The sequence below is a fragment of the Amblyomma americanum genome, chromosome 4 (assembly GCF_052857255.1).
Source record: "Amblyomma americanum isolate KBUSLIRL-KWMA chromosome 4, ASM5285725v1, whole genome shotgun sequence".
Lineage (NCBI taxonomy): Eukaryota > Metazoa > Arthropoda > Arachnida > Ixodida > Ixodidae > Amblyomma > Amblyomma americanum.
In genome coordinates this window covers 208,602,425-208,617,316 of record NC_135500.1, presented here as the reverse complement: position 1 = coordinate 208,617,316, position 14,892 = coordinate 208,602,425, and the positions used below count along the sequence as shown (strand labels likewise).

The following is a 14,892-nucleotide window of genomic DNA, read 5'->3' as shown; positions in this document are numbered from 1 at the left end:
ACTCCACTCGGTAGGTCACTAGCTAATATGCCCTTATGGGGGTGAAGGGTAATGTTCTTTTCGCTATCTTGAGGTTCGGGGCGCCTAAGATGTCGCACTCACCGCGCTGCTGTGCCTAAAAATAAACCCCCTGGTCTAGGAACTTTTGACAAAGGACGGAACATCTCCTGCTTGCATCCGTTTGGATATTTAAGTGTTTACGTGCGAGTGACTACAGGTCTTCAGTGCCAAATGACTTGGTTATCGTCGCTTTGGTCATAGCGATTGCCTAGGGCACGGGGTTCCCATCCGATAGTAGAGCGGAAGGCTGCGTTAGCTGGTTCATCTGCATCTTTGACAATGGCAGTACTGCTCTGACAGTACAGGCGACAGAAGGGAGTAGACAGCACGGCCACAGACTTCCAATTGAATTTATTACGACTAAAAATTGCATATATACAGTGATCCAAGAAGACATCATCCTCAAAAGCCATCAAAAGTCAAAGTAACGCTGCCATCGAAATCTCAATCAGGAGTATATCGGGAGGTCGCTAACACATCATTTTGCTTTTGTAGCGATAGCTACATTACGGTAGAATTTCGAACCTTCAGCGTGGCGGTGGCACGTGACCGTGGCGGCGGCGCCGCCACCGCCACGTGGTCACGTGACCAGTCACGTGGTGCGAAGCAGCTGCTGCTGCCGGCGGCGCGGCGCGCCGGTGAAACCGAGTTGCAACAGTTGCGCGCATGCGCCATGTCAAGTGTGACGAAGATGAAGAAGGAACGCCCGGCGAAACGGAGCAGCAAAAGACCGACTTTCCAATTCAACTGATCAAGCTCCACTCGGCCCGCTTTAGCTATCGCCTCACTCCAGGTTTAACCAGAGCTAAACCACCGCCAATTTTTTTTTTCTTTATAGCATGTGCCTCAAACAAGTCCCGTGTACGACAGTCTATTTGCCGGTAGGCAGTTTTAGTTTTATCGAAAACCACAAGGCACTCTTTTTTTTTCACGGTCCCTGCAATGTGTAGCTACGTGGCAATGTGCGTCGGAAGGTCAATTCCTAAATTTTCTCTAAACGGACGTTAGTACAGCTCCCCGCCTATCCGACATATAAACACAACCGCAAGAGAAAAGGAATTCTAAACCACAGTGCACACGCAGGGTACATACAAAGACTTATGGTTTACTTGACAAGAAAGGAGCTGCGACTAGATATCGTGTCAATTCCGATCATTATCTACGCTATCGTATAATAGGAGATACGTCAATCCAGCCACATGAATGTAGTAACCGGGGATAGCAGAGGGCCGAAAAATGCACGCTGTATTGAATCGCAACCCTTTAAAGCAAACTGTCAACACATTAGGTAGTTATTAGAGGTTAATAGTCGATAAGAAAGCGATGTACTCATCTCCCTTAAAATCCAGATTTTTTTCGACATTACGTTTCTCGTCACTTTAAACTCGATTTAAACAATTGTAAAAAACAAAAGGGTTGACAGTGGTGTCTTTCGTGTAAAGGAAAGCTGTACACTGCCCTCGCAGCTCGGCAGAAGCCGCCAGCTCTGGCCGAGCCGAAAACCAGCACGCCACCTCAGGCGAACGAACCACCATGTCGGGCGAGAGGCATGGCTTCACTTCCACCTTCCTGGTGAGCACCAGCACGCATCTCACTTATTGCCACCCAGACAGTTACTCCAACCTGTGAGAGTTCGAAGTCGAAAATGTATACACTCTTAGCCAAAAAGATGATCAGATGGGTATCAATGACTCGTCCTCTAGCGCGTTCACTGATAGGAATCGACTTTTTTCTGTCAGAACGGAATAAACAATTTATTCCCGCCCAAAGAGATTTTTCTCGGGCGCAATGGGAGTATTTATTGCGTTCTTCTAGGAGTTTTTTTTTTTTTAAGCGAAATTTATTGCCCCAGGGCATCAATGATGGGTGAAGGTGTGATGAATGATGTAGTGGAGATTAAATGAATGGAAAAATGTTAGCTGATTTGATAGTCCAGTAGAGAACGATGGTACGGTCCCTGCGTCCAGGCAATGTATGAAGCAGGGTTGCTTGGTTAAAGACCTGCTACCATCAGGTGCCGGATCCTTGTAGGCTTGTGAGCTGGGCAGTCCCACAGTAAGTGATGAATGTCGGCCTCAATGTCCTCGTGTTTACATATCGGACACCCTGGCCGAGGAAACAATTCTCGGTACTGAGGCCACTTCCGAGTGATGGCTGGTGTGAGGGCAACCCCGACTCGGATCCTCCTAAGCGCAACCTCCTCTGCACGGGCAAGACCGCGGGGGAGGGTTACCGCACACGGAGGGATGAGAGCACGTGTGCGGCGCCGGAGGAGTTCCTTTCTTGATGAAAGGAGGGTAAAATTGTCCAAATGAAGGAGCCGAGGTGGTGATGAGTTTGTATTCGCAAGGCGGGTCGCTATTCTTCTAGGAGTTGGTACGGGATGCTAGGGAGTTTCTTTCTCATGCCCAGATGGTGGTTTTGAAGGTAGTCTCTGGGAATTAATTTTACCACCATTTAAAGAGATAAATGTGCAACTGCAGGAGTTTATTTTGCTTACTTAGGAAGGCTTATTTTGGGTCCTCTGCTCGCTCTCGTAGGAGCTTTTCATGAACTTGGCGTGATCTGGGATCCTTTCAGCAAGAGCCGAAGTGATACATAAAATTTTATTTCAGTGCACAAAATGAGGATAAAACACCGGTTTAAGAGGAAATATAATCGCATCAATAACCGATTTTATAGCCAATAGCCTCGTTAGATGTAAACAGATGGTCGTACTATGATCTAAATGCGATGGCATTCGTGGTATTGGCCATTCGCTGCCGTAACCTCTCGGTGCTTAAACCCAGCAATAGAGCACCGAGTACACGGGCACTGCAGCACACCTGCTAGGTTCCCCACGGCCAGCCATTGGCAAACCTTGATCTCATAACTGCGTTCAGACTAATTCACGCTGTACTTGTACCTCAGTCCTTATCACAATGTCTAACTCTAGAAATGAAAATGCTTGAGTGCATGGCGTCTGTAAAGCGAAATAAATAAGTTTACAAACCCTCTTTCCCGACACTATTCTCAGCAATGAACAGCAGCTTGGATTAAACGTTCTGCAGCGTACTGCGACAGTCAGCCTTCGGACGAATGTGCCGCCAGTCCGTGCGTAATTCCAGCCGTCTGCAAGCTGCGTGGGGAGCTCCAGCGGTGGTTTTCGCGATCTTCATGTATCTTGATATCAAGAGGAAGTACTTTCTATGTGTGAAGGAAGAGGAGAAAAAAACATTTATTAAGAGCATAAATGCTGGGTGGGTTCAGTAGGAGAACCCATTGGTCGCCCTCATAACCCGGCCCCTCTCAACCAAAGACTTCTGGTCTAGGAGACTGTGGCTATTATGAAGGGTTGCCTCCCAGCGCTCACATATTGGATCGGGATTGCTGTCGAAACCTCGGTTTTCTCGACATTCCCAAACCGTGTGAAAGATTGTGCCAACTGCTCCGCAGAAGGGGCAAGACGAATCGTATGTGTCTGGATGCCATTTACTCATTAAGTATGGATTAGCAGAGTATTATTTGTTCGTAGTCAGCAGATTGTATGTTTAAGCATAGCGGCCTCGGTGACCTTGTATTGCCCCCCCCTCCCCCTCCTCTCCCCCCCCCCCCCAATCACAAAGAGTGCCACGTGGCACCGGCAACTGAGCAGTGCTTCTGGCATGCAACGGAAGCCTATCTCAATTTGCTATATTTGTCGAGTTAATCTCAAGAATCACTTATGTGCTTCCTACCTTTCTTTTTCTTAACGCATGTGTTGTCAGTCAATGCGGTCTACTCGAGGCAAGATGTCCGGCTTCGCCAAGCTGTGGGCGGTCTTCTTGGCAGTCGTTCTTCTGGGCGCCATCTTGTTCTCGGTCACGCGCCTTGCACGCCGGAGGAAGCCCGCTGCCTTGACCGAGCTCACCTGCAGCACCCCGTCGTGCCTGCTCTACCAGAAGCTCTTGGAAGACGCTGTCGACAACGACGCTGACCCATGCGAGGACTACTACTCTTACGTGTGCGGCCTGTGGACAAGGTCACACGAGATATCTGTGAAACACATGCAGCTGCATCGCTTCATCGCAGACGCCGTGGAGAGAATGAAGTTGTTCCCGACGGTCACGAGTAAGGTCACCGAAAAGGGAACCAAATTCTTCCAAGCCTGCCTCAGCGTCCTGAACACGTCCCACGTGGCCGGTGTGAAAAAGCTTCTCGCCGAAGGTGGAGTCATGTGGCCCAACAGGAATCCCAAGCCGGACTTCCTCAATGCTCTCTTCTACATGTCACGGAGTCTCTTTACGCACGTCGTCTTTAAGTTTACTGTCGAGAACGGGTCGGTGCTGGTCGTCAGCCTCTGCGAAGATTTTATGAAGCTACTCGCTACTCTAAGGGGACACATTAAATCCCGTCACCTGCTCCGGCACCTGCGCACTACGTACGAGGCTTTCGGTGCCCTTGACGACAGCAGGCTAACGGAAATCATCGACCACTTCGAGAGCCTCGAAGCGTTTATCGACACGTACTCTAATGCCAGCATCTTTCAGAGCCTCGTCTCCAAAGTGTTCCCGAAGAATGACACGGCCTCCTTCTTTAGGCTGACTCCATCCGTGCCTCGTGACAGGTGGGAGGCAGCGCTGAGGCGACATCTAAGCCTGTCTTTCTCGGACCTGAGTGAAATAGTCGTCCAGGACGTGGACAGCTTCACGACCGTCTTCAATCTGCACGAGTCTATTGGCGAAGCCCCCATGAACGACGTGATAGAAACGCTTTGCGTTCAGAGCCTGGTACAATACACTAGCTTCGACATAATCGTTAGCTTCCACCGAAGCACAGAGGTCGCCACCGAACAGCTCCAGGAGAACTGCTTTCTGTCAACTTTTACCTTCTTTGGCTACGACATCAACCATTTCTTCCTCCTTTCCAGACGTCACTCCTTGGGAAACTTGGAGCGGCTAGCAGAGAATGTGCGCCATGCCTATTCCGTCGACTTGCACCAGAGCGTGTCGTCACCGCGTCGCGCAGCGGTGGTGCAAAACAAGACTGACGCTAATTTTCGACACGTGTTCGCGCTCCTGAAAAAATCGAAAGCCCGGGAGTACCCTTCCTCTTACTACGTTTACCCAGAGATGACCAGCGAGCCACTGATCAACTGGAAGATGCTGAATGAGTATTATTTTTACAACCGGTCTGTGGGCGACTCCTCCCTGATCAGCTATGGGGTGAAGGACTTCGCTAAGTTCAAGGGCTTTTCGCTTTTGGTTCAGCACCTGGACTATCCCTACTATGCTCCCGACGCGCATAGAGGCATCGTGCTCGGAGGCATAGGCTCGCGCCTCGCAGCTGCTGTCTTCTACGATTACGTAGAGTCCCACGCCGACTTCCACAAGATCTACAAACGCAACCATCAATGTCTCGCCGGCAACAGCAGCGACGAACCGGACCTTGACCTGCAAGGAGCAGTGGCAGCTGTTCCGGTGGTGGCATCTATGCTTCGGACAGCAAGCATGGATAACGATGACGCGTTGGTCAAGAACCTGCCTCCTTTTAAGACGGACAGGTTGGTTTTCCTATTCGGCTGTTACTTGCTGTGTGGACAGCAAAACGGAGGAAGCATGTGCAACGTTCCAATGAGGCACAGTGTTGACTTTTCCGACGCCTACAATTGCCCGGCGCGTTCCCCTATGAACCCGACTGATAAGTGTACCATGGCGCCGTAGCGTTGAACCGTTATGACCCACCGTTAATAGATTGAATCATCAGTTTGCCAAGTATGCCCGCAACAGTAAAATTCCCTATGTTTTGTGGTCTTGGGGCTTATATGGCATCTGAGTGTGACTGTTATGTTATTATCTGTGTGGGACTGTTATATTTAAACTCGTAGAAGTGGGCATTATTCTCAGAGGGTTTAGCAGCAAAAGCAGTGAAAGATCGAGAAAAAATATTTAACTATAGAGGTGTATCTGTAGGATGTGTAGTTGAGAGGTGTATATTGTTTTCAGCCGTTACAGCGTAGCGAGGACTGCAGCGCGATCCATACAAAAAAAAAAATCTCCCAGACTCTTCGCGGTTATGCAGGGTGAGGTACCGGATATAGTTACACTGCTGTTCCGTCTTCCTCCTGCACTGGAAGAAACACCTCAGCTGAAGACCTTCTGAACCGGATTTGAGGGGGTTGAGTGGCATAATTCCGATCTCTCCGCGGTACAGCACCCAAACTTCTGGTTTCGCCTCCCGTCTCGTCTCGTGGCCTGTTAAACTGCGATTATGTTTCATAAAACAATCTAAAGGCTAACGCACACTCATCTAGAGAAGATAAGTCATTTGCGTGCTGTTAATTCTTGGCATCAAAAAAAAAAGCTATCCCGAACAAAGGCATTCGAACTGCCACCTTTCGCGTTCAAAAGCGCAGCGCTGATCCATTGCGCCACAGAATTTTTTTTTTAACGCGGTATCACAAGTATTCGTCCCTGGCCGCACGCGCCCGTGAACCATTGGCTGCGTTTGCAGCCAATGGCAAGGTCCGGTCGCCAGTGAACCAATGGTCCGCTAGCTTGCTACAGACGCTTGAAAGTCTCTGCTACGTCACTGAACAACAGTGACTAATGCCAGCAGACCAAATGGATCTGAAATAGAAAACGGATAATGGATCCTTATGGAGTACGATCCCAGTTTAGCAGTCGCGTGGAGATGCACATGGATTAAAGCTTGATACGACATCGAACTAGGGCGCCCCTGCATCATTCGACATCTTGCTGCTTCAATTCACACTTCACGCCGTCCATTTAATACAAATAAAATCCAGATGTTCCGCATTACAATTCATATAGGTTGTACAGGCTCTTAAATGTGAAGGGTCGTCTGCTGGTGTTCCCCGTGAAAGGACGTAACAGAGCCAGTTAAGTCCATAGCTATCGCTCATACTATCTCTTCGAACATGTCCCAAGCAGCAGACAGCAGCGTGTAAACAGTAAAACAAGATTGCAGTTGCGAGCGTACACGAAGGATAAATTCCCGATGATTGACAAGGGACGAATTAAACTTTTTAAAGCTGCCACTGCAGCCTAAATTTGAAATGATCGTTGCCCCGAGCCAAGAAACTACCGTACAGCGGTCAGAGAATGATTCTGGTGCAGTTTCACATGACATAAGACGGGAAACCTGTGCGGATGATGCATGAATTCGGTCTAGGCAAGCGTAAGAATGCCCCTGAGTGTGCGTGAACGAGTTAAAAGCACATCATGATGCACTTGTATCGATAAGGCCTGCATCGTCTGACACGCTTAAAATGTTCCACTCCTATCTCTATGAGCATTAGGAACAGATCCGTCTTCTAGTCGCAGACACAACTGAAGTCACCAGTTGACACACTGTGCCAGTCACAATCGAGTAAGCTAGCCACGCTTTCAAACCGATCTACACGATATATGCTAACATATTAAACACAAACATATATCAGTAGCCATGGGTTTCTGTACAGGATAAAATCGCAAATTATTGACTGCCCTTCGGGGTCGATATTGTAGGACAGGACATAGCAAGGAAGGGCCTTTCGCAGGAACAAAAACAACGCGCCGAAAAGCCCACAGCATGCATCACGAGAACATTATAATCAGACAAAGAGAGCCCTACTTCCTTTTCTGTTTCCTCCTTATTCTCAATCTTCGTCTCTCGGACGGCCACAAAATCAAGCCGCCTGCTGTGGAAAAGTCGGCAGAGTTGCACCTGTTTCTGGTGAGACCAAGGGTCGCGGAAATTCAGCGTTGCGAATATCACCTGTTCGGAGTTCGCCATGATCGATGACCACAAGAAGTTTGCCTAGATGTGCGTGAGCCTGTCAGGAGACTGCGAAGCCCCCTCAGGACCCTCAGGAAGAAATTTTACGCCAACTCGGCAGAAAGGAGCTGAATTGAAATGGCTTGTTTCTTTTTAGTTTTACAGGTGAACTGGTTAATCCTCTTTGGCTGCCGCCATGCCTAGACGAGATTCACGCCCCCCATCTTAACGCTCTTCCCACTTCCCACCCTCCTCCCCCACACCGGGCCTTCCTCATCGGAGCAAAGGCCCTATTCAAACTCAGCCAATGATGACCGCTTTGCCCAGACGAAGACAAGTCCTCTTGTCGAAACACTGGCAAGCACCCTGACGCTTTCCCCTCCATTTCTCACTTTACATATTGCGTAAATAGAATGCTTGTATATTGTTCCTCTCTCCCCCATATCCTCTCTGCCTGTCCCCTCACCTCTTTCATTTCACTTCTCCACTCTGCCTGCTATCCCTTTATTTCCGCTGCCCCAGCTCAGCTGCTTGCCGTAGCGATGGAAGATGCCGGGGCGAGCAAAACTATTTCCTTCCTTTTTATTATTATTATTTTTAAACAAACCACTGCTACTACTTTTTCACTTTGTGTATGGGGATACAATTAATATGAGAACTGTGAAAGGTTGTTATGGCTCCGGGGCAGAATTTTACGAATGCGGTACTGGACCTAAAATAAGTTGTAGTACAAATACTTAGAGATTAACCAAAGAACGATAGGCATAGTAGCTATAGCGGACAATGAAAATACAACAAGAGAAGCTGTACAGGGGGATATTGGTTGGTTGTCGTCTGAGGCTAGAGAAGAAGAACACTAGAGAAGCTCATATATATAAATATGAACAGGCAGATGATGTTTGTATAGCATGCAGAAGCAGCGTAAAAAACAATAAAAATGTTCTCGTAGTCTGTAAAGCTATGCATCGATGTTTCAAAGAGGACATGGTGAGCCTTCCAGTATCTTTAGGTTTTACGGATAGTGAAAGCAAAATTCGCACATCAGCAGTAGACACGAGCAAAACAACACCAGAGTACTGATGGCGTAAAAGCAAAAAGGAGAAATTGGAGTAACCGTCCCTTAATTCGAAATAATATAGCTTAGAACCTGAAGAATAGCCTGAAAGGAAGGAGGGGGGGGGGGATAAACAGAATTCAAAGTAACAAAAAAAACCCACAGGACGGTTACGACTGCGTAACGCGAGATTCAGCGATAGCTGGTGTAGTGGTTACGTGATGCACCCCTGCACTGGCAGGCGACGGTTCCAAACAGAGCCACCCGTAGGCTTATGCGACCCAGGTTGACCGTGGCATAAGGTCACGTGACATCAACGCACCCACCAGTTACGCCGACGGCGACGAGAAAACCAGGGACGGGCGCCTAACAGCTATCGCTGTATAACGAAAACAATATAAAATAAATAAAAAACATTTGAATTTACCAAGAAAAGCAATACTTGTCCCCCCACCCCTCATTAAAAGGGGATTTCATAGGGCTTCATGTCGTTCTGTCCTTCCGTCAGTCTGTCTCTGAGACTGCAGCGTTCAGGAAACATAACCATGCGTATGGAGTACGCCTATAGGCAATGCCACTATCTATCGTCATAAGCATTCGCCTCTGCAGTCCCTTCAGCTCAAAGTTCTTGCGCCCACTGTTACATTAGCGCCGGTTCTTTTGATCGTCGTTGCTGTTGGCTCCGCAAGGCCAGAGGTTTTGGTAGAAAATAAACACTGGTTTCCCGGGAGAGCCACCGTCGCGGCGTCCTCGCGACAGTAAGAGGGACTATAGCTTTTGAGTTCTATATTTTGTATGTGTGTGTGTGTCTCAGATTTTTTTTTCCCCCTTCTTCCTGGCAATTCAAAAAGATAACACTTGGTGCTCGATGTTCCGCTGTTTCGTTTCGACAGCACTCATTTATATTGATTTCTGTAGCCTTATCGTAAAAATCAATATGGCGTTTTGCGCTGGATGCAGTGAGGCAGCCGGGCTTCTTGTGGCCTTTAATAGTTAACTGCGTGCACAGAATCAAAGCGGGAATTTATAAATACTAATGTTCCTCCTCCGTTTTTTTCTGTTTCTTTGTATAAGTTTATTTTTTTCATTTTTACGTCTTCCTATATTTATTTACTTCATTCCGAGTGAAAAGAGATGTGTCTACAGACACTAGACGGTAGTTAATTAAACCGGAGAAGACGACAGTGTTATATTTACGCACTGCAAAAGGTTTCGAAGCGACTACTTGTAGCTTTACAAAACACACAGAAGGTTCTTATAAGACGGCCGCAGGAAACGACGATACCGATGGCAATTACGGCATGCCCATAAGCAGGCTTCTCATGTTCTGTGAACTGCTTACTGTTTGAACGAAGAACGTAGCGTTGAGATAGCACAAAGATACGAGGTCAGGTCAGGTGCTGCCCTTGCGCCATTTCCGTGTACTGTCTCAATGCTACGTCCTTCACTCAAACAATATGTCTGACCCAACTGGCCCCTCAATATACTTTGTTAATCTGTGGAAGACCGCACAATTTTCCGAGCTCTGAATGGACGTTTCGCAGCGTATTCACAAGAGCAAACGGGTGATCATCTGGGGCCATTGTTCAATGTTTAAACTATTTCTGCACAGCATTTGCAGTAAACGAAGCAGTTTTCTTGTCTAGGGTCCCAATATCCTAAACATGTGAAGGGCAGGGATGGGGCAATCTAAACTAAATCAACTACGCTGATGCGGCCTTTGCGTTGCGCAGCGACTAAGCTAGTTTTGAATCGAAATCCGCTGTGCTTTTGCGTACTGTGAGTCCGAATGTTACGAAGGGAACTTTCTGAAGCTGACGCAGTCCAGCTGTCTCCTGTCTGTTGACTAGTTCCACAAGCAAACACACGAAAACACACACATACGACGCACGCACGCGCACACTGCGTTTACCACCGGGCATACAGCCACGTTAGAGCGTGACGCTGACGCGCGGCTGAAGCGGGCATCATTCCTGCAGATGAAAGTGCAGTGGCTGGATGCGTCGCCGCGCCCTGATTACGGATATTAGCGTAGCGAGCGACGCGCGACAAATGTTGCCTCTCCGTAGGGCGTTGAAATCACGCTCCCACAGCCCAGCCCCATTCTTCCTCTTTTTTGTGGGGCCTGGTATTCTGTTTATTGGCATTTATTTGGTTTTTTCCCCTGCTAACAGTACTTTTGTTGCACGCAAAATGCCGTACTTTCGTTCGAAAGACGACAAGCAGAAAAGCGGTGCCATTAGGGTGTCGGCCATCCAGAGGGAGAGAGACAGTGGCAATTTAGTGAGCATAAAATGTTCTTAAACCGCTTTTCGGTGCGTCCAAACGCGTACTCGAAAAGCCGCTTTATCCGAGTGCTCCTTTTCAAAATAAGCCTTCGACAAGCCTCATCAATAAGCGTCTGTTCAATCAATCAATCAATCAAATCAATCAATCAATCGATCGATCGCTCAATCAATCTACACCACATCGAACATTCCCTGTGCGCTTCAAAGCGGGGGAAGGAGCTTGCATTGTCAGATATAAGCAACGACACTAAGTGACGAGCTCTTTCTCATAGACGCGTAATGTAAACTTCTAAGAACCTTAAGGAAATGTTTAGGAAAGTTTCACTGAGTTTTTAAGAAAAACAATCTTGTTTTCCTTTCTAGTTTTAAGTGCAACACAACGGCCCAGAGAACTATGCAGCAGTCGCTATCATACTTAATTGCGGCAGAAAAATGCCAGCGGAGCAAGCACGTGACAACTTGATTCTTTCAGCTGATCACGTATCATTTTTAGGCGTAGTACTGGACAAACATCTTAAATTTCAGACCCACATCTCATCTATTTCCCGAAAATGGCATGTGGTATTAGAGTATTAATTAAAGTTCGCCCGTATTTCCATGTTCCCATTCTCATTTCCTTCTATTACTCGTTCATCCACTCCTATATTCAGTATTGCATTTCATCTTGGGAAACACGTATCATTCGCATTTATCTTCTCTGCAAACTATTCAAAATCAAGCAATTCAAATTATCACTTATAGTCACAACTCTGCAAATGCCCCTCGTCTGCTCCTATTATACAATATTTTATCAGTGCCCAAAATAATCTACTAGAAATTATGTACCCTTATGTACAAATCTGTTAGAAATCTACTTCCTTTTTCGTTAACTAGCAGTGATCAAAATCCGCGTCGCAACGACACGCGTTTTGCTAAGAACATTAACTTTTCAATCCCTACACCTAACACTAATTATGGAAATCAAACAGTTCGTTTCACTGCCACCACATTATGGAACTCATTACCAGTTAGCATTAAGCAATCACCTAATATATGTGCCTTTAAATCCGCTCTCCGTCAGTTTTTACAATCCCCCTAATAGTATTTTACTTGGTATATGGTACTAGTTTTGTCATTTATATTATTCAGTGAGTTGTCTTTTGTATTGGTCTGTATGAAATTAGGTGTGTAATCATTTTTCATTCAAATAAGGGCTTGCATTATTTCTCGTATTTCACTCGCTCATTTATGATGCCAAATACTTTATTTTTTTTTTGCATCTGCTGTCTGTAATTAATTTTTACAATTGTTCTTACAGGAGGTCCCGTCCACAGTCTCTGACTTTGGGACCTCCTTCTGTATTCCAATGTTTTTCTCTAACCTTGTACCATAAACATGTAATAAACGAACCTTGAACCTTGAACTTCTTAAGCAAAAAGCCAACAAAATAGAGGGAAGCTCTCAAAAGCCATTTCAACTCATTCTTTTATCGCTCAAAAAAACCTTCAGTTCCAAAGTTCTCCTTTATACAAGGCTGATCAAATTTCGAAGCGGACGGGATCAAATGCCCCGGCCCTCCCCCCTGCTCTTCCTGTTTTTTGCATCGAGTTCCTCTTCTTTTGATTCCTCTTTAGCATTCTCCCATATGCAAAGTGTCAAGCAGATGTAAAACGTTCTCACCAAACTTTCCGTGCTGCTTTCATGAAACTTTGAGTCATGTATACATAGGCATAGCATTTGTATTTGCAACGCGGTTTTGAAGGCACGCACTACGCACGTCAGCACCATAACATCAGTATTCACGACTCTTCTTTCTATTTTTTTTCCTCTCGTTCTCTCCCTTCTTCTCCACCAGCGTTCTGAAGAAACGTGCAAAACAAGGGATGAAAACACCTGGACTCTGCGTCAAGAAGCTAACGCCAGAGCTCGGTCCACGCGCGCTTCTTTACTGCGTTTTTATGAAACAAAACCATTCTTTCTTGCTTCTTCACTTCACGTGTGAGACGGCCTACTTTTTTTTTTTTCGAAAGAAGGTCGATAAACCAAACCGACGTGCCAGCAAATGACTTGGCATGAGTGACGAAATACTTTTTTTTTTTGACGCTCTCACGCAGCCAAGGCCTTCGAATAATAATTGGTTTTTGGGGAAAGGAAATGGCGCAGTATCTGTCTCATATATCTTTGGACACCTGAACCGCGCCTCAAGGGAAGGGATAAAGGAGGGAGTGAAAGAAGAAAGGTAGAGAGAGGTGCCGTAGTGGAGGGCTCCGGAATAATTTCGACCACCTGGGGATCTTTAACGTGCACTGACATCGCACAGCACACGGGCGCCTTAGCGTTTTTCCTCCATAAAAACGCAGCCGCCGCGGTCGGGTTCGAACCCGGGAACTCCGGATCAGTAGTCGAGCGCCCTAACCACTGAGCCACCGCGGCGGGGCATTCGAGTCAATTTTTCTTTTCTGGATAAAATGCGGAACCGACGTCAAAGAAGAATCTTCTGTCAAACATTCAGATTAATTTGTGATGCACCAAGGCGTCAAGGCTTTTTCGACGTGGAAACAAATACGTGAAAGCTAAGAGGCATGCGCACCGAGAGGCATCATGTTAGGATAAGCTAGACAACTAAACATGCAGAACTGGCGTTTTGTGGGTAATGGTTGTCGAAACCAAGAAGTGTCCATCCACCTATCCGGAGTGAGTGAAAGAGAAACGTCGGAGAACGAAACTATAATGAATGAATGAATGAATGAATGAATGAATGAATGAATGAATGAATGAATGAATGAGTGAATGAATGAATGAATGAATGAATGAATGAATGAATGAGTCAGGTAGTCTATCGCTGAATTAATTTACCCATCAATTAAACTTATTATTATAACAATAAAGTGTGTTGGGTAAACTTTGGGAAAAGAAACAGAGCTGGTGCTAAGGAATCAACGAACTTTCCGATTAAATAAACAACATTTATTTTGTGTTTAAACTCGGAGGCAGACGTCATCGACGGTACCGCAGAGCATGAAGCGTTGAGGGCGGGTGCTTCTAGTGCTTCCAACTGGTAGAACGGTATAATCAGGCCACTACCCCTCTAGCGTCTCTAGAAATGGGCTGATCGGAGTAGTACGTTCGGCACTTCGTTCATTGTGGTAGACAGTGTCACCGACACTGTTGTACATGTAGCATGTGTGATTTAGAGCTAATTTCTTGTGGCGCAGTTGGAACGGGGAGGATTCGGGTTGGCATATGGGGAAATTAATCAGCTTTTTGCGGGCGAGGCGCGTTGACAGTGATTAATCTTTGGATGTAGAGATGTCCTGTTGCTTGAGTTTCTTGCGCGACGCAAGTACTATTTTTGTTTTCAAATGCGCGAACTTCACTACTGCGGGGTGGCTTTTTTTTTTCTGCATAAGCGGTTAGGGCGTTCCACTGCACCGGACTAAATACAATCAGGTACGCACTGATTTAATACCGACTCGCCACCCATAACACAGAATTAAAATCTCGCCTTGATGACTGAATAACATAACATTTTATAGTACCTCAAAGTCGAAAGAAGTATAGGTCCCACAAAACCCTAGGTTTTTCTGTCGCGACGCGTCATCAAATTCATCAAGGCGAGATGTAATATTCTGTTACGGGTGGTGAGTTCTTCAGTAAGTGTTTCATGGTATTTAACGCGATAGCGCTAATGAGGCTCCTCTAGCAGGAAATATGGTGTCATCAGCGTCGTTTACCGTGAGCGTAAAATCTACGAAAAATACCCAGCGACGCAAC

General features: G+C 46.5%; 1 protein-coding gene across 1 annotated transcript; it reads left to right on the top strand.

Moving 5' to 3' along the window:
* Window positions 1-1,543: 1,543 nt before the first annotated feature.
* On the top strand, window positions 1,544-6,036 carry LOC144127542 (neprilysin-1-like). Its single transcript, XM_077660533.1, has 2 exons — window positions 1,544-1,632; window positions 3,807-6,036. The coding sequence occupies exons 1-2, from the start codon at window positions 1,594-1,596 to the stop codon at window positions 5,739-5,741; spliced, it is 1,974 nt and encodes a 657-aa protein (XP_077516659.1). The 5' UTR covers window positions 1,544-1,593; the 3' UTR covers window positions 5,742-6,036.
* Window positions 6,037-14,892: the final 8,856 nt, after the last annotated feature.